The following is a 24743-nucleotide window of genomic DNA, read 5'->3' as shown; positions in this document are numbered from 1 at the left end:
CTGGCTAAGGAAAAGCCACTGGGTATCCTCAGTCCCAGTCCAACTCCTTATCTAGTTCTACGCACAATCTTACCTCATCCACAAACTTGCTGATTAGCACACGCTTCAAAGGGATCTTGCACCTGGCGAAAGGAGAAAGTTTAGAGCATGGAAGTAAGGTCTTCCTTCCTTACAAAAGTAACCTTACTGGGAGCTGAATGAGAGGCCCAACTCCACAGGACTAACTTTCTCTGCCAAAAAAAGAGAGAAATCTGGCTGAGAGATTAAATCTTTAGGAAAGGAATAGGGAAATGTATTCCCTCTTCTATTCCATGGAGAATCTGTGATATCTAAGCACCTTTTTTTTGGCTTCCCATTCAGAATGAGAGAGCCGTGAACTTTTCTGTCCAATTTTCTTCCTGGCTCCTAACTTACCTCCCCAGGAAATCATCTTTATCCACATCTTTATCATACAAGTCGAACTCTACTTCCTGTCCTGGGATGTTACTCACAATCACCTAGAAGAAAAAAATGGACTGTTGTACAGAAGAACCCAAGGCAGAAGCAGCGATCAAAGTAGGAGTCTTTAGTGAAATAAAAGTGAATGCCAATATTTGCTATGATTCCAAGTCTGGAATATTTTAGTGCGGGGGTCTTTGAGCCACCGCCTCTTTGAAACCGGGCCGTGGGAGAAATGGGCAAGCACATACGTGTGAAGTTCCACTTGGTGAGTGGCGGGCAACTGTGCATGCATGTAAAGCTCCATTTGTGCAAGTGGAGGGGACTTGCACTCATGAAGCTCCATTCATGTGAGTGATGGGCGCACATGCCCTTCACTCACACAAATGGAGGTGTGCATGCAGGCGAGCACCTGCCACTCACCTACCCACCCTGCACCAGACCTGGCTGCCAAGCAGGAAAGGTTGGGAGCTACTGTTTTAGTGTATTAAGCTAACAGTGAAAAAGCTAAGAGGAGGAGCCCCATATCCTGGAAATTGGCCCTACATCTTTGCAAAAAGAAAGGGTTGATATACAGTCACATGCGTAGTCAATTAAATTAAACTGGATAATATTATCCTGTAAAAGAAACATCCCTTCCAATTATCAACTCAGGATTCACGTTGTGAAGGAGATGGGGACTGGCTACTTGCTACCTATTCCATTTTGCAATCAACTCAAGCACGATTGATCTGAAAAGCTACACAAAGCTTTTGCATGGGAAACTATCAGGAAATCTAAAGATTGAGGGGTCCTTGGTGCTCTCTGAGCTTGCGTGTTTCCTTGCAGACGTTTCATTACCCTAACTAGGTAACATCATCAGTGCTAGTAAGGAGTGCTGTTTGCTGTTTATATTCTGGTGTCTGGGTGGGTGGGGGCGGTCTTAGGTATTCTTTGGTTGGGCTGTTTCCTAATGGCTCTTTGGCAGTTTCTTGACTGGGGAATTGCTTACTTGATTGTCGGCCTGAAGTTGACCTTCGAGTCAATCTATGCTGATCTGAGTGCTGATTACTGGTGGAGAGGTGCTGGAGTCTTTTTCTCCTTTGGGCTGGTTGGTTGTCTCTTTTGCATAGTCTATAGACATTGTTAATGTCTATGTGTCTATTGATGGCTGGTGGCATTTTTGGATTTGGCCTGGTCTAGGATTGTCACATTTTCCCAATCGAAACTATGATTAAATCTGCCTACATGTTGTGAAATTAAAGAATTTTCGTCATGCCTTCTGACTGCCATGGATGCGGTCTGCCAGTCTTCTCCGTTTGTCCTACATAGTGGTTGTTACAGTTCTTACATTGGAAGTTGTAGATGACTCCTATTTTTTCTTCTGGGGTTGCTGGGTCTTTTGGTTTGCTTAGGATGTTTTGAAGGGCTTCAGTTGGCTTGTGTGCTACGCTGATTCCATATGGTTGTAGTAGTCTATTTGCGGTTTCCGAGATATTCTTGATGTACGGCACTGTAATTCTTTTTAGGGTTTGTGTTGGTTGTGCTCTATTGGGTTGAGTGGTCGGGGACGTTTTATGAAGTTGTGCGGGTATCCATTTTGTTGGAATGTGTTGTATGTGTCTAAAAATTATATGCTAACTTGGAAATTTTTAAAACAGTTCAAGAAGAGGAAACGGCAAACTATACTATACTACCATAGTACAATAAATTAAAACATCCCTGGATGCATCAGGGATGATTTTTGATGAGGGAGAGATGCTACTCTTTTTCTTTTATTATGCTGGTTGCTAAAAGAGATTCCTGAACTGCTCCTGTTTTCTGCTTTGCTATGTATGCATATATTTTATTTAAAGTTTTGGTAATAAACCAAGGTCATTCAGGATGAAGGATACCGCTTAGGACTTCTAACTTGCAAATTCTTTTCAACACGGCAATGGGAAAAAAATAGTGGAAGAAATATTCCACTCCTGATTACTACTTTTTAATGGATAAAAAAAATAGGAAATCATCAGGAAGACAAGTCCAAAACTACTTGGGTTTGGTTAATTGATTACCATGGTTGCTGGGAGAGCAATAAAGAAAAAAGCCATGTTTCTTTCCAGTGAGATTTGAATTGAACTGCATGTAAAAAGCAATGAAAAAACCAAATCCAGAGTTACAGGGAACCTCAGAGCTGGGTTTATGCCCTTTAAAAAGGTTGCCAGCTCTGAAGCCAATTCAGAACAAGGCTTCCAAATGCCCCTCTGTGACAGTAAGAAAGCTTTGGGTGAGTTGCACTTTCTACAAGGATGCACATATATAAATCTCTCTAGCAGCTAGAAGTAAAATATTTTCAAGATCAATCCCATTATTTTGATTTTTCCTTGTTCTGTTTGGATTTGTTCTAAATATATTCAGATGACACTGAACCAGAAATACAGACTCCTGTACTCTTTGATTGCTGGAAACCCATCTCTTCCGAAAAAGGGACTTCAGGCATGATGTGTTTCAGAAATCAGACTTGACCAGGATTCAGTCAGTCAGGTTTGAAAAAGAATCCTTTTATCTACTTTCTCCAGATAGCACCTCAGTTACAACAATGTCAGGTACAGTACAAATATATAAGTCTTAAAGAATAGCATGATTATATTTCCACATCAAATCCAACTCTTCCAGGAATCAATGATAAGAGGTCGAGGAGGATACAGTTTAATATATGCAGGAGACGGGGAGGATCCTCACCTCATAGATCTCGCTCCAACGAGGGTTGAGCTCTTCCTTGATGACTCTGCTGCGAAACTTCTGGCCTCCCAAGCGCACTTTGACGTATGGGTCTGACTTGCCCTTAATCATCCCACCCATGAAATTATCCTTGGCAATTAGGTTCTCCGCTTCCAGCACGTGAATGCGAATTACACTCTGGAATTCAGTGAGAGGAGACACAGTTTGCACGCCAGATCTATCAACGTCATCATCTAACATCATGGGCTTTAATCTGGTTCCTGTGGATTTCTGAAATCTTTAAATTTTAACTACAGCCGTTTTCTTTAAACAGGATGGAAGAAGGAAGAGAGACTCAATGAACATTGTGGAATGTCCAGCTCCTGTACTATATTTAATTTTCCTCAAATCAGACAGAATTTGGTTAACAACAAAAAGGACATAGGGAATGAACCTGAAGCGTTGCGACCAAAGGAACAGTCAGTTTAGCAAGGCTTGACTCCATTTCAAGAAATTGGTCTGAGTAAGCAACGCAGACAGGCCTCTCTTTAGTTCACACAAGATAATATTAGAGTAGGAGGAACAGATTCAGACCTGCAAAGTTCTGTTACTGTGGCTGTTACAATAAAAATAAACCTGATCTATATGCCATTGGTTTCTTTGTTTGATGTACTTTGATGCCATGTCCAAAATCTATGATACAATTTTTTAAAATACGATCACTATTCTGTTTATGAAAATCTGCATTTTCTTTTCAGTCCCACAGTGGAATTAAAATCATAGCAATTGTAATGAAGCAACCTGCAAAATCCAAATCAGTGATAAAAGGCAATAACAAGACGATCAGACTATAATCACAGATAAAAGTTTCACAGGAGCACTGCAATCAGGAAGGCATAATCTCTGATGACATCCACTGGAATTAAAGTTCTTGAAAACTGACCCTTTCTATCTCCCCTTTTCCACCACCCCCGAATCTGTTCCTTTGATTAAAAATGCATTGTAATTTGAAATTAGCATTTGCTATGTGGAAAACACATAGGGCTGTATTAGACATGAGACAAGTTTCATATTTATAGCCTTCTGATGCTGCAGACAGCAAGCGGGTTTAAATAAGAAATAAGCTACATTACAGGTGACCAGCAAAAACCTTCCAATCTACAACTAAAAATCCGCTTTCAAACAGATCTGGAAGTTCTACTGCAGTAAACAGAGTACTGTGCAAATTGTTTCCTTTTATTTATTTGTTTTCTCTTTCTAAACGTCGCCTTGACTAATAAATTCACTTTCCAAAAGACTTGTCTCTGTCAATTAGCATGGGGATCCAAGAATGGGACACAACCCAGAAGGTGGCTGGTGGCTTGAGGGCGCTCTCCCTGCCTTTTTAACTTCGTTTATTTTTGTATAGATTTTTAATCCGGATTTTATGGTGGTTTTTTTTTTACTTGCACACCGCCAAGTCACTTAGACAGTGAGATGGCTGGTGTATAAACTTGATTAATTTGAGGAAATACGTATTATAAATATTATAAACACTGGTCTGTTTATTTATTTCATTTTATATAATATTTATTAATTTAATTTGACAGTTAAACAAACAAATAAGGCTGCTTATTTTTGCTGCATAACTGTAAAAAGACAACTGCAAAGAACAGGTAACTTCTCCATTGTCTTTCATATTAAGAGACAGATAACCAGTTTGCATACCTGACTGAGCTGCTCCAAGTATGCAGACTTCAACCCCCAGGATTCTTAGCAATGACTAATCTGGCAAGGGAATTCTGGGAACTGAAGCCCACAAGTTTAGAGAGCACCTACGTTGGGGAGAGCTTTTTTTTTTTTAATCCCATTTATATCCCGCCCTTCTCCGAAGACTCAGGGCGGCTTACAATCTAAAGCACAAATCAATGTGCTTAGCAATAGGCTTCATTCTATGTATATGCCTGCTTATTAGGGCTTTCGCCCCACCCCCAAGCGGCATTATTACAAAGTCAGCTTAATTGCCCCCAACAATCTGGGTCCTCATTTTACCTACCTCGGAAGGATGGAAGGCTGAGTCAACCTTGAGCCTGGTGGGACTCGAACCTGCACTAATTGCAGGCAGCTGGTGTTACTTAAGGAGGCATTAGCCCACTGCTCCACCAAGGCTCTTTGCAGGGCTTCTTGGAGAGTTCTGGCTGGTTACTGTAGGAAACAGGAAGTCAGACGAGAAGACTTTTGGCCTGATCCCACAGCGCCAGCCAAATGACTACAGGAAGCTTATGCTCTTATTTTTACTAATAGCAAAACTATTTATGTTTTCATGGCAGCTGGGTTAGGTTATTTTTGGGATCCGTTAAGAAGAGGCTTTGGGGGGCCACAGCATGAATAGCATCTTAATCCCCTAGTTACATACGTCTGGATCATTGGCATCCATAAAGAACACCAAATCTGATCTGCCTCTGAGTTTGAAATACCTTAGAACAGGGATCCTCAACCCCCCAGGCTGCAAAATGATACTGGTTGCACAGCTGGAAGTGAGCAGCAGGCAAACCAGTGAAACCGAAACCGTCCTTACCCCGGTCTGTGGAAAAATTGTCTTCCATGAAACCAATCCCTGGTGCCCAAAAGGTTGAGGACCTCTGGCTTAGAAGGTCCCCTATCTTACCAAAAGGCACGACTGACTATGAAGGTTGGATGGGGAGAATGTGTGTGATCTTACCTCGGTGCCAAAAGTAGCATCTGGACTAGCCTTGGTGGGCCGAGAAGGCATATCGACACAGCTTCCAAGATGGGGACTTTCTGTGACATTGAGATTTCCTGGAGGATGTGGTTGGGTATTGAAACAGACTTCAGGGGCATCCAGATATAATACCTGAAGAAATTATAGTATGCAATGGAAAATCAGGATAGGCGCCCAGGCAAAGAGAAGCCGATGAACTGCTGGCCCTTAAACCAATAATGAGATTGCAATATCTGTCTCTCATTAGCTGTAGCTGCCTATTGCAAACCTGGGAACATCAAATGGAATGAGAAGTCATTTTAGCAATCAGATCCAAACCACTGATCGCTAAAGAAATGCATATTAGAAATAAATACAGGTCGTTCTGAAAAATGTGGTTCCAGTCCTTGCTTGAAAATCTTTAGTGAAGAGACATTCATGCCTCTCATAGCCAAGTGAACCATGGAGCCAGACAAAGCTGGACTAAGACAAATAAGAGTTTGTTTCCACACGTGTTGATTCAAAAGAGAACTTCAAGGCATGATTCTAGCTCCTGGCTAAAGTGACAAGTTTGCTAAACACTTGCAAAATCTCAAAGACCTTGTATCTGGCTCTTTATCACCAAAGTCTAATCTACAGAACTAACGTTAAAAATCAATCAATAGATTTTATTTATCCTCTGGCTTCCAGATTTATGTAAATGACTCCATTTCTTTCCAGGCCCAACTTTGGACTTGTCATTGACTGTGTTGGACCAACACACCAAATCTGATTAGAAGTTGAAGCATAACACTGGGGCTGCTTATATAGACACACTGCCCAGCCCCGTGGAGTGCAACACAGGCAGTCCTCAACTTACGACCACGATTGAGCCCAAAATGTATGTTGCTAAGTGAGAAATGTATTGAGCTTTGCCTCATTTTATGACCTTTCTGGCCACAGTTATTAAGTGAATCACTGCATTTGTCAAATTAGTAACAGGGTAGTTAAGTGAATCTGGTTTCCCCGTTGACTTTGTTTATCAGAAGGTCACAAAAGGGGATCACGTGACTTTGGGACACTGCAACAGTCATAAATTGAGTCAGTTGTCATCAGTTGTCAAGAATGTAAATGACTTGACTATGGGGATGCTGCAATGGCCATAAGTGTGAAAAATGGTCATAAGTCACTTTTCTTGGTGCTGTTGTAACTTCAGTCACCAAATGAACTGTTGTAAGTCGAGGACTACCTGTATTTAAGCTTAGCTAGCAGTAAAAGGCATGGATCCCCCTTTATACTTAGGACAGGGGTAGGCAACCTTGGCTCTTTTATGACTTGTGGACTTCAACTCCCAGAATTCCTGAGCCAGCCATGCTGGCTCAGGAATTCTTGGAGCTGAAGTCCACAGGTCATAAAAGAGCCAAGATTGCCTACCCCTGCACTAGAGAAAGGTCATGCTTTTGAGGACAGCAAAGTCCACATTTTGGATGGAGAGGATCATTGGTTTGGCTCAGGAATTCTTGAAGTCCACAATTCATAAAAGCCAAGGTTGCCTACCCCTGACTTAGGAGAACAAGGCCAGAAAAAATATTATGCAGGAAATTTATGACAGATCCTCCCCAACCTTCTTTTCTTCAAAGCAGCTATGATTTGGAAAGATTCGTGTGCTACTAGAAGGATGAAATTCTCCAAAGAATTTCCACAATTTTCCTTGCCTTCCCCCCTCCCCCCAGACAAAACTATTCTTACTACATAAGGAGAAAAGTATTTCATCTGTATAGTTTTCTCACTCTGCAGCTAACAGAGATTTGTTTGAGCTGATGTGAAGGGGACAACAATAAGGACCAAAAATTATGCCTAGTAGACAAAGCCACAAGAGGATTCAGGCCTAGCTCTTCCATATCACATCAAGCCAGGTTTTAAGAATCAGCTAGAAGTTTCATTTCAATCTCTGCAAATCCTATTTCTCATCGCTTAAGAGGAGAATCTCTTCCCAACAATCTCTGCTGGCCCTTGATGTGGCTCAGAGAGAAGCAAAGGAAGCCAAATTTTGTGTGTGTGTGTGTGGGGGGGGGAAATGTCCCATCTTTTCTAATATTGGTAAGAACTCATTCACTCTAGGACAGGGGTGTCAAACTGGTGGCCCATGGGCCGGATGCGTCATGCGTAGGCCACGCCCCCTGCCGGCTCTGCAAAGGCAAAAAAAATCATGATATGTCACGTGATGCGATTGAATTTCACACCCATGCTGTAGGATGTTGGGGAAAGGAAATCTGATGACAAAAGCACTGGAATTAGGAAAGAACAACAACAAAAAGAAAAAAGGGAAAAAAAGAGAGCGCTTCCCACTCAAAACAGAAACTCTACAGAACCAATGGCTCTCTTGTGTGGATTTCATATGCTGTTGTATGCACTGCATTTTTACAAAGAGCTAGAACTGAAAGTGAAGGGGAAACCTTTGTATCATCTCCCAAGTCCTAACACAACCTTAACTCAAAGCTTTTTACCCGCATGATGAGTTTCATGTAGATACGGCTGTTGGGGCCAGAATTTTCCAGCTGGAACCACTGGTCCAGAGTCAGATTATCAGCACTTAAAAGGCGGGACAAGTGGATTGTGATGGAACCCAGAGTGGTCTGACGGTTATCATCTTTGACCTATGGGGTCAAAAAGAAGAACTTCTGCAGCTGCTGTTATGCTCAAAGTGACTAGATGGATTTGGAAGAGAACAGGAACCTTACCTGTATATCAATGTCCTGGACAGTCGGGTCTTGCAGGAAAAAGCGGAAAGCATCATCCCAGACAGGGGAAACAGTGTTATAGACAACCTAGCAGGGGGAAGGAAGGAAGGAAGGAAGGAAGGAAGGAAGGAAGGAAGGAAGGAAGAAAGAAAGAAAGAAAGAAAGAAAGAAAGAAAGAAAGAAAGAAAGAAAGAAAGAAAGAAAGAAAGAAAGAAAGAAAATAAATTACAATGTAGCGCTTGGAGAAAAATGACAATGGAGTACTATTGCCCTCTAAAGGCAGAGTTAGTAACAGCATGGTTTTGACTGATAGGACAATCCTCTCTGGGGAATTAGATCTTCTGGCAAACAGATTTCTCTACTAGAGCATTCCCCCCCCCCCTAATATTCAACTGGCATCTATGATTCAGACTCTTGTTTTATGTCCTGCCTTCTAGGATTAAGAGCAGGTCTCGATCTTCTTCTGTATGACATAATGTCCGGCGTTTGAATAGCATTATCATATTCTTCCTTCCTCACTCTTCTCAGAGCCAAATACTGCCAGTTCTTTCAATGTTCATAAGGTTTAGTTTCTAGCTCTCACACATTCTCTTTGTCTTGCTTTGCTATCGCAATCTGGAACAGAGGGGAGAGCAATCTGGCACCCAAATCTCATGCTAAAAAATTCAAACTTGTCTGAAACCCTCCAAGCAAGCTGCTACTCTTCTGAATTCAGATACGAAACCCTCCAAGCAAGCTGCTACTCTTCTGAATTCAGATACCCGAATGGATGATAAAAGTTTTGACCAGCCTTTCCACCTAGGTGCTGTTTCTATGAGATGTTGCAATTCGGAAGAAATGGACAAGATGCATTTCACCTCATAAAACTACAATGTGCTACCAGTATTTCCACATGCAGTACATCAAATGGCTACAAATGGAAGGCAACTAGGAAAAATAAACATCCTTACCCGGCTCTCCCGAGTGACATCTTGAACTGATAGCTGGACCATAGGATTGGGCTCCTTACTAGATTGCTTCAGCTGGGTAAAGTAAGAGGAGATAAAGGATAGTATTCATCTGGGAAGGACATAGTGGAGAATCTTAGATGATTTAGATGAGGGAATAGGATTTGAATTCATCAAATTTGCAGATGAGACTAAGCTGGCAGGAATAGCCAACACCCCAGAAGAGAAGCTCAGGATCCCAAAAGATCTTGACAGACTTGAACTATGGGCCCTACCCAACAACATGAAATTTAATGTGGAGAAAAGCAAGGTTTTACACCTAGGCAGGAAAAACCAAAATTACAAGTAGAGATTAGGCAAAACCTGGTTCAAAAGCAGTAACTGTGAGAGGGATCTTGGAGTCCTGGTGTACAATCACTTAAACATGAGCCAGCAGTATGCGGCCGCCACCAAAAGAGCTAATACAATCCTTGGTTGTATCACAGACATAGAATCAAAATCATGCGAAGTATTAGTACCATTTTATAAATCTTTAGTAAGATCACACCTGGAATAATGCATCCCCATTGAGACTTGGAAAAAGTGCAAAGGAGAGCAACTAAGATGATTAAGGGTCTGAAGACAAAAACATATGAAGAATGGTTGCAGGAATTGGGTATGGCCAGGCTAGAGAAAAGAAGGACTAGGGATGACATGATAGCAGTATTCCAGTATTTGAGAGGCTGCCACAAAGAAGAGGGGGTCAACTTTTTCAAAGCAGCAGAAGGCAAGACAAGAAACAATGGATAGAAACTAATCAAGGAGAGAAGCAACCTGGAATTAAGGAGAAACTTCCTAATAGTGTGGACAATTAAACAATGGAACAGCTTGCCTTCAGAAGTTGTGGGTGCTTCATCACTGGACATTTTTAAGACACTGGACTGCCACTTATCTAAAATGGTATAGGGCAGACATGTCAAACACAAGGCCCGGGGGCCGGATCCGGCCCGCAAAGTAGTTTCATGTGGCCCGTGAAGCCATCCTGGAAACAGTGAGAGAATGGCCCCCACTGCCTTGGACCCGGCCTAGAGACCCTCCTTCTGCCAGAGACCCTCAGATCTGTCCCACTCCTGCCCAGGCCCCCATAGGCACCCTTGATGCGAACGATGTAGAGCTGGCCATGCCCACCCAGTAGGCCACACGCATTCCAGCCACACCCACCCAGTAGGCCACGCCCACCCAGGCCACACCCACCTGCCCCCCTGAGGGCAACCGCCATGCTGATACGGCCCTCAATGAAATTGAGTTTGACACCCCTGGTATAGGGTCTCCAGCTTGATCAGGGGGTTGGACTAGAAGACTTCCAAAGTCCCTTCCAGCTCTTTGCTGATTGATTAATCTAAGATCCTTTAGAGATTTTGGATCTTTATCTCATACATTCCTTGTTACAGGCACTACTGAGGCTTTTGTAAGATCAATATCACCACAGATATTTTTGATGCTCAACCTATGATATGCCATTCCTCACAGCTTCCTTCATGTAGATTCCTCCAGTCCTTAAAAACTAGGGAGGAACCTCTATTCTTATAGTATTGTTGAACAATTTAGAGGCAGCAGTTGATGGATTTTCCCAGCTTCACTGCCCTCCATACTCAGGGTCACCACAAGTGGAGAAAAAAAAACTGCTCTTCTTGAAGTGTAATGGGGAAAGCTTGGGCATGGAGTAGCCTGGAATAAAGGCTTTTTCTACTTCAGTTGCCAGAGTGGCAGGTTGCCAATGTGGAAGTGCTCTGTCCTAGCAACCTGTCATGCAAGCTGTTTTTGAACAGGGGTTAACATTCTGCTTGACAGATCAGTGGGGTAGAAGACCATTCCAGAATGAAGCAGGAAAGATCTTCCTCCATGTGCCATTCAAACCCCCTTCCACTTCACTCCACTCTCAGCCTGTCCATAAGGGTCCTATGGCATGCACAAAATGGTGCTGAAATAGGCAAAATGGCACCATCTTCTCCAAGTAACAAAAGCAGAGCAAGTGTTTTTCTCTGTTGGGAGAGGCTCCTGTCCTTCCTAATTTAAATCAACCTTTCATGTGAACAATGATAGCACTGTTTTTTTTAAAAAACCCATTGTTTTCTTTTTAAATGACTGCTAAAGAGGTGCTAAAACAGGTCTAACAGTCTTCCATGAACAATCAACCTGTGAATAGGTGAGTAGGCTTTATGTCACAAAATGTTTACGTGAAAGGCTTAAAAAAACCAGAACAGCTAAAGATGAAGATAAACCGCTTCTACAGTGGGCTAGAGATGAAGTAAAAGTTGTCAAGAAGAATATAGTTAGTAGGACATGTGTTTAGAAACAGTCTATCAAAGTTTTAGATCAACATACCTAAGGGGAAAAAAAATCTCCCCACCTTCCATTTATAGAATGTTAATTTAAGAAGAAACTCAACACAATCTTGGATGACTTAATAACCTGATCAATCCTGAAGTTAATTTTGTCTACCTACATTAACTAATGCACAGGCAAAATGGCCTTTAAATTTTGCAAGGTTATCAAACTTAGGCAGAATGTTTTCTCTACAAAGCTGCATCATGCAGACTGCATTGCAACAAGCTCTTTAATATCTTTTACAAGTATATCTCTCATGTTTATTGGAACAGTTCTTTCTTTTATATACCTGGACTATTGATTTCTAAGTATCAGGTACAATGCAAACAAAGAAAACATGTACACAGAAAGAAGAACACTGGCTAAAACAGTGCTGCTGGTCACAACAGGTTGATTATGATCATATTTTTTTTATAAATAGTTGTAAACTATCTAGAGTCCAACGTGATGGAGGTAATGTATGAATTTAATGTATAAATAAATGGCTTTTTAAAAAAAGACATTAGCTTGTGGCTACTTTGCCCCATCACTCTGCCCATGCCTTTCCAACTTTTGCAGTTCCCAGAGTTTCCAATTTTGGGACAGGACAAATTTATCAAGTTCAAACTCACATCCAAGCTCTGCCCCATTTCACATTAAAAAGTGACTTTTGGTGAAATAAAACAACCTAGTGTGAAGGAGATGCTATCTTGTGACTACTCACTGGTAAGTCCTGTGCTCTGTCTAAATATATCACCAAGATGGCTGCTGATGGAGGATCTGGCTTTGAGGAGATAGTTTTGTTCCACTGAAGAACCTTCAAACAGCATATAAGAAATAAATCAGCATTAACTAGCACTTTTTACACAACACCTAGCATATCTATATCCTATATAGCATATCTCCCATCTCACCAAAGAGACTCAATTGTGTCTCTCAATGTAGTCTTAACAAGAGAAGATGTTTACAAGCCATTCTTTATTTTAAACTTTCTTCTAAAGTTCTGCTCATCTTCACATCAGTTTATTTCAGAGCACGCTTCCGAGATTATTCCCTCCCAACTCCTCAGTTAGTTTTCCATCATGCCTTCCCAGCTACAGATCCCTGCTTACCTTGTGGAAATAATAAAAATATATGTCAGGAGTTTGAATTTGCAATGCATGGTCCAAATTTCATCCAGAATCCTATCTACTGGTAGTTCTCATAATATGTACATTTCTCTAAGGAAAGTTTCCTCTAAAAGTTTAATTTAAAGTTTTGAGACTCACCTATCTTTGGCTTCTCCAAGTAAAAAGAAACTCAAGTAACTAGATAGGAAAAACCAAGACTCTGGAGTCCTTTGTCCATCAGGGTAAGCGATAATTTGGCATATTCTTCTTATTTTCGCAAAGAGGAACGACTCAGATATTGCCACCTCCAGAGACACCCCTAAAGAGCATGTTTCTTCTATAAGTGTTTGCACTCACCTGATCCAACTTGGAATCATCTGACATAAGTGTATGCCATTCCAGACGCAAATGCACACGAGCCTGGCCTCCATCTTGTAATGGGAACCACTGTCAGGAAAACAAACAGGAGCGAAATTAGAAGCTCTCCATGGATAGGAAGGTCCTTAATATTTACCCACAGTGATTGGCTTCTGTAACTCAGGGATGCCTACCTTTTGGGGAGGGGGAGCTAAAAACCAAACTGATCTCAAGTAATGTAGTAGGGTTACACTCAGTAGATGGGGCAAAGACAAAAGCTAATTTTACTTTAAATGAAATCCATTCAGTTAATCGGAATATACCCCCTTTTATTGGGAGTTTCCTCCTATTAAATTTAGCAACATTTCAAGAGGCTTTTGTGGCTGTTTATAGTTTATAGTTCTGAGCCCTCAAGTTGTACCTTTCTGCTTTCGTAAGATATGCAAGTTGCTCCATTAAAAAAAAAGGGGGGGGGAAGAGTTCTATAACGTTTCTAAAATCTCTCTGCCCTTTTATTCTCTGCCCACCCCCCCTTGTTCTCAAGAGCCTCTATGGTCCCCCCTTGTTTTCATTTGGCTGAAGATGCTCTATTCATGTACCCTTGTAGCTGGTTAAACCACCCTATGGTTTGTTCCAGGTATGAAAGAGCCATCTTCCCTCCTCAGTGCTTACCTCCTCTAACACATGAGCCCTGAACACCTCCCCAAAGTCCAGCTTCATCCTGAGAAAAGAAAGAAGATGCTGATAAATGCATATCTACCAATGCTAGGATTTTAATGAGTAGGCCCAAGATGCTCAGATCTGGTGCTCCTCATTTATTTTTTATTTATTTTATTTTAATTCCATTTATATCCCACCCTTCTCCGAAGACTCAGGGCGGCTTACAAGCTTAGCAGTAGCCTCCATTCTATGTACATGCCTGCTTGTTAGGGCTTTCACACACCCCCAAGTGGCATTATTACAAAGTCAGCTTATTGCCCCCAACAATCTGGGTCCTCATTTTACCTACCTCGGAAGGATGGAAGGCTGAGTCAACCTTGAGCCTGGTGGGATGTGAACCTGCACTAATTGCAGGCAGCTGGTGTTACTTAAGGAGGCATTAGCCCACTGCTCCACCAAGGCTCATTTATGCGGACCTCATATATTCAACGTCTTGAAGCTGCTGATCTTTAGACTGGATTTTTTTTAACTTTCTATTTTTTTCAATACTATCCCAATCATTTCCAGCAGTGAAGTGCCAGCTTCCAACCCACCATCCGTCATTCCCTTAGGTCTCAATTCCCTGCTAGACTTGAAACCAAACCCCACCCAGCTTCTCACCTGCCCAAGAAGTCATCTTGATCGGGGTCTTTGTCAAACAGTTCCACCTCCAGTTCCTGCCCTGGTACCTCATGTACAATAAACTGTAGGGACAGTGAAGTGGGGAGTCAGATACCACTAATTGCTTAGGCCATAGGGGCCTTCTTCCAACAGAGAAAGGAAAACAATATTAGTTGTATTGCATGAAATGAAAAAGCTAAGATAAGGGAGATTAGAAATGACACATAGCATCCCTAAACAATTATATTTAAATTACCACTTCATCTGGCAATTACCTCATACATTTCATTCCACTTGGGATTGAGGTCTTCATCAATGACTTTGCTGGTGAAGACCTGGGTTCCAACACGCACAACAGCATATGGATCTGACTTGCCCTCAATCATCCCTTTGATGTACTTATCCTTGGACTGCACGTTCTTAGCCTCCATTAGATATACACGGACAATGCCCTGGAAGGGAGAAAGCAGATCACATCCACAACTCTAACTGACTAAGCAATATCATTCATCTCACCAGAAATTTTGCCTTACCCTGGGAATTGGGCAACGGAGTTCAGCTGCTTCATGGAGATCAGGGATCAGTGGGATGAGCAGGCGGTTGGGGAGAACCAAGAAAGAGGCAATGGAGTCCATGATCATTGTGTCAGACAGTGAGCTGTTGAGGAAAACAGATCCTGCTGCTCACACTACTTCTTAATAATCTGCTAGTCATGCTCTCAACAAGTTACATTATCCAAACATAAGCTCCTCCATTATCTCTCAATGCTTTTCTGCTTTCAAAATGTTCCCCTTCAATAAGCTCAGTTTTCTTCCTCTTTAAGTTTTTCCTTCAGCCTGTAAAATCTTCCTACCTTGCTACTCTTAGCTCTCTTACACAATTAGGTCCACAGCGGGCTTAAAAGAAGATGCCTTCCCAAGCAGTTTTGGTCCATACACCCCTAGGTCTTTCCAGAACAGTAACGTTCATTTCCTCCTTGTGGTTCTCTTATAAACTTCCAGAAAGTTAGGGTGACCATAAATTTACCTCAGTCCAGGGATGTCCAATAGATTGGTCATTCCTGTCCAATTAATGTCCAGAGTCTGGGGAAAAATGTGCAATGTAGAAATTAGTTGTAGATCTACTGTAGACGGTTGATAGTGATGAAGTAATTGAGACCGAAGGTATTGCAAGGGTCTCTTCATAACACTGTATATTGTGGCAGATTATTTGAGATATTTTCTAATGATAGAATTTAATAAAATACATATAACTTTCCTGTATTAGTTTTAATAGGAAGCTCCACTACATCCAAAGGTTTTACGAATGGCTTTATTTATGCACAAGTGTTGTTTAATCCCACAACACTTGAATCAATGGCATTTGAATGGGTACAATCAAGAGTCCATAAAAAGCATCAGATTATTTTTAACACTCAAAATATACTGGCCTTTGTTAAACTTACTTTTATAGGGTTCTGACAGAGGAATCAGTAATAGATGACTATCAGTCAAATGGGTAAGTGACCAAGATGGGAGAGGCAAGAAATTGGCTTTATCACTGAGACACAAGCAGATATCAACGATACTTGGCACATTTGGAAGTCCTCCTTTTTATGAAGTTTTTTAAAAATCCTTTTTGTTTATTTTGCTTCTTAAATAAGTTTTTAAAACTTTTTATAGCTGTCATTTGCGTGTGTATATGTATATGTACTATTAAAGCTTTCACTCCTGTAACTTTTAACTCAGCAAAAGAGTGCATCATAGGGCAAGAATTTTTGAACCAAGGTAAGACAAGTGGGATAATCTACAGAATGTGTCCAAAATCTGGCACCCATGATTCCCAACTAAAATTTGACAAATTTTATAAAACTACTTCTAACACAAACATTGTCATAAAACAGTTCATGATGTAATATCAACTATCATAAAACATTCACTTACAACTAAACAATGTATTCAACATTGCAAAGACAAACAGATGGCTCCGACTATATAGTGGCTGCAAAATTGATATTACCAACAACTGATGAATCAATAATATATCAATATAAATTAGTAATGTATGAATATATGTTCTGCATGTTTTTGTTTCTTTTTTTAGAGCTTTCTTTTTCAAATAATTTTGTCTATTTCTTTTTCTTTGCTGTTTGTATTTAGCACATGCCATGGAGGTTAGATTGGCCCTACTGCCTTTGTGCAAGGATCTGTAGATATCAATTTGTCATTCTTCTTGGGGATCTAGCAACATGTTGAATCTGCTAGATACTTGTACGGATTGTGATGTATGGATTGTACATTGTTTGGTAGTTTTTAACTGGTTTTAATAGTTTTTTTGTTGTTTTTTATCTGTATTTTGTTAATTGTTTTTGTGTCTGCTTTAACTGTGTGAGCTGTCCAATACCACAAATTTGAGACGGGTGTGAAACAATAACAACCACAATTGGTTGGCAGTTTGGAGAAACACCAGGTATATGGCACAATACTTACTGGCCGACGAATGAAAAACAGAGTAAGAGCTCCTACGATTGGCACGTCTCCGATGAGGGGTTCCAGAATGACTCGCAACATGCCATGTAGCTACAGGGGAAATGAGAAACATGACATTCCCAATTTCTGGGCTCTGAAGCAAGCATAGGATGATAGTCCTTCCATATCAACAAAGACTCAGTTCACCTTGACAAACAGAAGGAGGCACAATGTCACAGGGTAGGTCAAGATTTGAGCCTCCTTTCAACAATGGTAGGAAACTGAAGCTAATGGCATCAGTGAAATATTAGTATCACCAACACTTTTTGCCTTTCAGTGTTCAAAACTATTTGGCTTAACTTTTATCCTCACCCTCAACAATTTTAAGATGGGTGGACTTCAACTCCCAGAATTGGCTGGGAAATTCTGGGGGGGTAGGAGTCGACATACCTTAAAGTAGTTGAGGTGGAGAAACATTGCTCTAAAGACTTCAACACAGCTGAGGAATCTCTACTTAAATGCCCAGAATTGGTTGGCTGCCTTTCAAAGATTGGTGAAAAGATACCAGATGGACAGAGGTATTTTTTTTTAAAAAAATGTTCACGAGGAAGAAAGACAAGATGGGATTGCTGGGCATAGTACAGTCAGTGTATTGCCAAAGTAAAGGTCTCCTGCATCATTCTGCATATACCAGAATTCTGAGAGGAAACTATTTCCAAAAATATAAATGCCATCACTGAGAACCAATTCAGAGATATCTATTGCTCAAGATCAGCCTGAGCAGGAATTATGGAAGTTATAAAAACCTTCTAGAGAACATCAGATTGGAAAAAGGAATGCGATTTATTTAATCTTAAAAACCTGAAATGAGATACTTTACAGTTTCCAGATTTGCTTTTCTCAACCTGGTGCTCAGAGGTGTAGACTTTTGTAATTCCCAGGGTGAAAGACTAACTTAGAGCAGGATTTAGATCTCAATCCTAGTCTACTTTACCTGCATGCCTTTCACTCCAGCCTTGCAGAAAAATTTCTTCACTTCCACATCAATCTGGACATCACCCACGTAGCTGTCACAGAAAACATCAAAAAAATAGTAATATGGGAACAGAAGGAGCAAGACCACACAAGAATGGGCCAAGAAAAGGTCATGAGCAGTGATTCTCAAAGTGTGGTCTAGGGATGGCTGAATGGTCCTTTCAGGGGGTTTGAGAAGTCAACTAAATAGTTTAAAATTCTCAGTTCTGATTTCTAAAATTGATAGACATAACCCACCTAGCCAAAGCTCTTTGTGATCCTCAATAATTTTTAAGAATACGGTTGCTGGTGCCAAAATGTTTTAAGAACTACTGGTCTAGAGAATGATATCTCCTTCAACTCTGTCCATCTGAGCAGTTTTTTGCTATTAGTGCTTTGCTATTTTTATCCCCCCCCATTAACTGCCACCTGAACATGGTTCACAAACTATACTATATATCAGTGATGGCGAACCTTTTAGAGACCGAGTGCCCCAAAACCACCCCCGCCCTGCCCCTCCACCCACAGGGCCACCTACTTCCTCCACAGCCCGCTGCAGATTGCCTAGGCAGCCCAGCAGCGCCAGGGCAGCCACGGCCTGCGCTCCACAGCATCATCTGTGCGTGACGGGGCGCAAGTGCAGTGTCTTGTCCCCGCTGCCTGGCTGCCAGATCCTTGGCTGCTCGGGGGCGATTGTCCTCCGGGGAGAGGCGGGGCTGTGGCGATAGTGCGGGTCCCCACAGAGAGGGCTCTGAGTGCCACTTCTGGCACACGTGCCATAGGTTCGCCACCACTGCTATATATATTGTATGATAGTGCTGAACGGGAGGAAGAGAGGGTTATGATGGTACCTTGTAATTGTAGCCACTGTAATGTCCAGGCAGTCACATGATTGTGATTTGGATACTTGGCAACCAGCCTGCAATTACAATGTCCCCTGGTCGCATGATAACCATTTGCAACCTTCCCTGCAAGTTCCCACAAGCAAAGTCTATTGGAAAGCCGGCAGGAGGTCACAAATGGTAATCACATGACTGAGGGACAACATGACTGTGCAGAATTTGCCTAACAACAGCAACTGAGACTGCTGCAATTGTTGTCATAAGTTGGCATGCTCATCTGATGTAGCGCTTTTGACCATGTGGTTGGACAATGGAATTGCCGGTCCCAATTACTCATTCAGCTAGGACTACCTGTATAGATATCCAGCATGACCAGTAACTGCAAAAGGGAATGCAATTGCTGCACAGAGAAATAGTACTATCTGATCATCATCATCATCATCATCATCACCACCACCACCACCACAACAACAACAATAACTTAACAGCTCTTTAGGTCCTTGGTTATGACCTGAACTGTTAAGTTTTTACCAGTCCCAGACTGTGAATTGAATTAAAAATAATAATAACAACAGCAATGGTATAATAATGACACCTTTAACAACATCAAATATCATCTGCCTATCCCAGGTCCTTGGAAAGAACTTAATAGGTGGATAAAAACACCAAATCCAGTCTAAACATCTGGTTGATTGTGCAACCAACCATAATAATTTATTAAACTTGTACGCCAGCTGACTTTCCGTGATTCTGGGCAGCTCACAGTAATCAAACAACAAGCAAAAGCAAACACACACACAAAAAAACAAAGACAGAATCACAAGGCTCACAAGTCAGCTTGTCTCTAATGGAAGAAAGAAAAAAGGCCAAAAGGGTGTTGTCCCAGAACAGGGATTTTAATCCTTCCCTCTGCAGTGAAGTTCATTTTTCTCCATGAGGACAAAATGTGCTGTTAAGGTGTGTTTTAATTCCAGGAAAGAGGGTGCTGTGTGCCCAGCTGCCCAAAGTACAGTTTATCATTGTGGTTTGCCATTCATTCTATAAAAGACAATCACTTTTTCTTAATTTCGACTCCAATAAACAAAGTTGATAGTAGCAAAACCAAGTCTTACAACTCACCTAACGTTTAAGTCCAGCAAGATTTGCTTTGGGTTCCTGCCGGCGTGGACTTTGACGCCAATGACTTTGAGAGGCTAAGAAACAAAAGCAGCATTGTTCCTAAATAAATGAACACGGATCTAGAGACACTGGCCTTCACTCCCATTCCCTCAGCCAAGCTTCAGTGTCTATGGAAGCAACCAGTTCATTGATTTTTGTACTGAACTCAAGCCTTTATTGTTGTATCTCCTTTTGGAGTAACTCTTACTACTTTCTGAAGACCATTTCCCAACCTGTTTCTCAAAAGCTAAGTGTGGCCCGTAGCCCCCCCCCCCAAAAAAAAAGATCTCTACCTCTAGTGGGAAATACCTCTGCATCTTTAAATTCGGTTTGTACTATTTTGCAGATTGATACTCTTCTATTTTATACATTGTTATTTTATTATATCTTACTGTATGAATGCATCTATTGGAAAGGTGGGATAGACTCTGCTGGTGCAATCCGAAAAGTTTATTTTTTAGCTGATATCTGCTGACATAGCTTAAAAAGAATGCAATGTGACAGGTCTACCACTTTTGACAATGGGAAACAGACAAGGATGGGAGGGTATAGCAGTTATAATGTCTGTTGCACTAACTTATTTCTCCAGATGAAGCTTTCCATCCAATGTTTTGATCAATGATTCTGCTGACCATTTATTACCTTTTCTCCCATGTCAATTTTGCTGAAGGTGAAGGTCTGCAAGTGGCTATTAGAAGCACGTATACTTGGGGCAATATTTTCCACCAAAAGCTTCTCCATGTATTGACCAAAGAAGGGCCAAGCTTGGGCCAGAATCTGTCACAGAGTAAAAATCAGTCTTTTAAGCATTTTCACACAACCATGGCTTGCCAGGGAGGGAACAACTGAGCTAATTGCTTCTCACCTTATTGAGCCATTCAGCTTTCTCGACGTCTGGAAAACTGACCTAGAAAGAAAAAGGAAATACAGATTGATTTAGGCAAGTCAAAACATGCCTGCTATGGGCTCCTGATTAGACTGAGAGCCACATACATGCACATTCAAAGATACTGCACTGTGCCTTAAGATGTGTCAGCAAAACAAAATCTAGCAACTTTCATTAGTGACTATGAAGAAGAGAGATTTAGGTGAGGCAGGATGAACCAAACATTCCCAGCACTTTTAAAAAGAGAGCATCAGAATTTAGTGGTAGATTGGCACGTCCCTCTAAGCCAGGGGTAGGCAACCTTGGCTCTTTTATGACTCATGGACTTCAATTCCCAGAATTCCTGAACCAGCTGGCTCAGGAATTCTGGGAGCTGAAGTCCATGAGTCATAAAAGAGCCAAGGTTGCCTACCCCTGCTCTAAGCTCACCAACTGTGTTAACAAGTTATGCAAACCCTATTTATTGTTCCAGTCCTTGACAAATCATTCATCATTGTTCTAATCTGAAGCTTTAATGCTTGAAATTCTCATTGTGCTTACCTGGGAGTAGATTCCACTGATTTCAGTGGAGGACTTCCTTCTGAATAAATCCACCTAATATTATGCTACTAAAACTGTGGACCCAACTTCATGCTCATGATCTTCTTAACATATATAACTCAAACTATGACATGCAAAGGGTTGGCAGCCCTCATATTAGAAGAACTTTTGCAAAGAGCCAGGCCCTTGAGACTCTCAAACAAAGCAACAGAGTTCTTCAAAGACATGATTAAGCCTAGGATGAGTAACAACATTCCAACAGGATCAAGAATGTGGGGCCGAGTTCCTTAGAATGTAGAAAGTGTTGCTTAGTCATCAATCTTGACTGCATCAGCTGTTAGGCGAAGCAATTTCTTTCTGCATTGTGTTCTTTCAACAGTTTGCTGAGATGGGGGAAGGTACTGCAAGAGATGTTGTGTCAAGGGAGCAATGACTGATGACATGAGAAAAACAGCTGATCTTTTCTAACATTTTAGCATTCAGGCATCAAATATGGACCCTCCTTCTTGTTCCATAGAAATCTTGTTGCTGGTAGATTGAACAGAATTTGCTGCTTTATGCAGAACAGGACTCTTCCAATATTAGTTAAAAGTCTCAATACTGTATGTGGATGATTGTAAAAGAGAGATTTAGGGGAGGAAGATAACAATTCATCAAATCCTCAGAAATCAGTTCTTCAAAATTAAAGGGGTCTCCAACTGGGAGTTGCAGGGTGTTGTGAATAACTTGCAGGGAAATTAGGGGAATTGCAATCTTTTTTTTAAAAAAAGTTGTCTCTAGCATGATTGTCAACCTCAAACTTATGAAATTGTTTTGTATCGCCTCATTTTAACAAAGGCATAAACATGTTGTGAATTGCCAGTCATAGCATGCTTTCAGTTATCTATGTTTTAGAACAGACATGTCAAACTTCCAACATCTCGTGACATCATGCAACGTATCGGAGCTTTTTTGCCATTGCCGGCAATGGGGTGGGCATGGTTACATGATGACGCGTCTGGCCCGTGGGTCGGCAGTTTGACACCCCTGTTATAGAACATCATTTTGAAATGATTTTTATATCTATTTTATAAAATGTTTAAATATATCTACTGAAATCCGACTTACTGGATATCTGAAAAATATGAGACACTGATATCTGAGTTCAATTTTCTTTGGAAATATCTCTGGGTTTTTTGGTATCTTGACAGCAGGACATTAATAATAAATTAATAGCTTTTGGAATGTCTGTAGATGTATATATTTTAGTTAAGTTCATCAACCCATATATGATAAACTGATAGCTAGTAAACTCAGTAGTACCAAAGAGAAGGAAGTTTTTGATGTTTCTTCTGAAAATTCCTTGGGAAATCTCAGTGCTATCTCTTCCTCAACTGTGGATCAATGAGCAAAGGGAATGGAGAAGTCTGTGTTCATATTGATTCCATTTCCACAATTCTATCACTGCAAACCAGATTTTACTACATTTAGAGCAAATACTGACAAATACTAAAGGTGGAATGAAAAACAAGAGCACCCATCTCAAAAACAAAAGCCAGGTTTCAGGAGTTATGCAAAAATAAAATCAATCTTCCTATTTAAGAAAGTTGGTTTTAGTTTTGGTTGGAAGTTTTATTTCATCAAATTATAGAGTTTTCCTTTATTTAATATATGACATAATTTAAGTGGAATATTAAATGTTTCCACCCCGATGCAGTAAAATATTTAATTTTAAATTCATTGTGGTATTACATAGCTGCAGAACTCTTGTGGTGGAGGGAGGGTAAAACTCCATGGTTGCCACATGAAACAATCTTACAGTAAAATGCACGGTTCTGCCTATGTGAAACTAGTCATTTACCATTTATTATTTATTTATTTATTTATTAATTTAATTTATATACCGCCCTTCTCTCAAGAGACTCAGGGCGGTGAACAGGGCAATACATAAAAGTTAGATACAAATGAGCAATGAAAACTCCTTTTAAATTCCCTCGACTTCTGTAGCAAGAATCAAAGAGCGGAGACCAAGATGGTTGCCCTACACAGGAAAAATACGAGTGAACAATTGCAAGCTATGCATGAATAGCAAATAAACCAGAGGATTTGTGCACCTTAATGGAAAATTTACTAAAGGTGGATAATAGAGAATAGAGAAATGTTAAGACCCACAAATGCTAACAGAAAGGGAAGCTGTAGTCTGTTTGTTGTAAGGACCTTTACAGCACTCTTTGAGTGGTTTACAAATGTCAACATATTGTCCCCCAACAATCTGGGTCCTCATTTTACCGACCTTGGAAGTTTGAAAGGCTGAGTCAACCTTGAGTTGGTCAGGATCAAACTGCTGGCAGCTGGCAGAATTAGCCTACAATACTGCATTCTAACCACGGTGCCATTATGGCTCTTATGTTTGTTGAAAAAACAAGAATGTGCATAAAAGCATACTTCATCCCACTTGGTTATATCGAACGGAGGTTGTCAGGAGAAATGCAAAAGTAAGCTGAATTCATTTAGAATAGGATGTTTAAGTGTATGTGATAAACCAGACTGGATCCAGACTGCATAGGTACTGAGTGAAAGGGAACTGAAGTGAAAAGGGAACCCTCAGTACGAAAGAGGTACTTTGAGAAGGTTTAGTTACACAGACAGAATGAATAAGGTTAGTCACAATACAAATATGAGGAAGGCTGAAAGGAATGAGCAGGAAAAAACCATGATTGGACAGAGTTGATGAGATCCTGAAAAAGAGAAAGGTGACTATTTTAAAGAACCAAAGACAATATATGAAAGGATGTATGGATGAATTTTGCAATGATAGAAATCTATGCAGTGATAAAAAAGGTATTTCTATAAATGGGATTTAGTTACGTGTTTTCTTAACTCATGCCTTAATTTCTTTGGCTTACTACTTCTGACTCCTTTACTGCACTTTGCCCAACACTGGAAAGGGAGTAACTTGGTGAATATGCATATCTTTTTCAGTAGTGATATCCATCGGCCACATATTATTATCTTCTATTAGGCATTGCTTTCATTTTCTTACTTTTGACTGCATTACCCATAATGCTAGAAAGTTAATGGCTTTCAAGGCCGCTATCATTGCACAACCTCAATGCTTTTCATTGATTTTTGTTTATGTATGACTTTTATCAGCAAGCTTTTTAAACTGACAACACTCATCCTAAGTGCTGCCATCATAAATCGCTAACCTTGGTTTTTATCTCTTTGCACTCACCTCTCTCCCCAAGACACATGAG

The 24743-nt window shown here is 40.8% G+C and overlaps 1 protein-coding gene across 1 annotated transcript in view; it reads right to left on the bottom strand.

Moving 5' to 3' along the window:
- ESYT1 (extended synaptotagmin 1) overlaps window positions 1-24743 on the bottom strand; it is an 80743-nt gene that overhangs the window by 17097 nt on the left and 38903 nt on the right. The window contains exons 2-20 of the mRNA XM_083355438.1: window positions 20947-20988; window positions 20724-20858; window positions 20043-20116; window positions 18062-18134; window positions 17089-17178; window positions 15647-15702; window positions 15154-15277; window positions 14896-15072; window positions 14621-14703; window positions 13973-14021; window positions 13301-13390; window positions 12559-12651; window positions 9492-9563; window positions 8542-8628; window positions 8308-8457; window positions 5822-5974; window positions 3142-3318; window positions 415-497; window positions 74-122 (exon numbers count right to left, since the gene is read on the bottom strand). Of these exons, the coding sequence (XP_083211564.1) occupies window positions 74-122; window positions 415-497; window positions 3142-3318; window positions 5822-5974; window positions 8308-8457; window positions 8542-8628; window positions 9492-9563; window positions 12559-12651; window positions 13301-13390; window positions 13973-14021; window positions 14621-14703; window positions 14896-15072; window positions 15154-15277; window positions 15647-15702; window positions 17089-17178; window positions 18062-18134; window positions 20043-20116; window positions 20724-20858; window positions 20947-20988 (1857 nt within the window). The remainder of the gene's footprint in view (window positions 1-73; window positions 123-414; window positions 498-3141; window positions 3319-5821; window positions 5975-8307; window positions 8458-8541; window positions 8629-9491; window positions 9564-12558; window positions 12652-13300; window positions 13391-13972; window positions 14022-14620; window positions 14704-14895; window positions 15073-15153; window positions 15278-15646; window positions 15703-17088; window positions 17179-18061; window positions 18135-20042; window positions 20117-20723; window positions 20859-20946; window positions 20989-24743) is intronic.

The sequence above is a fragment of the Vipera ursinii genome (assembly GCF_947247035.1).
Source record: "Vipera ursinii genome assembly, chromosome: 2".
Taxonomy (NCBI): Eukaryota; Metazoa; Chordata; class Lepidosauria; order Squamata; family Viperidae; genus Vipera; species Vipera ursinii.
Note: the sequence above shows the minus strand (reverse complement) of the source record. Positions and strands in the feature narration are given on the sequence as shown.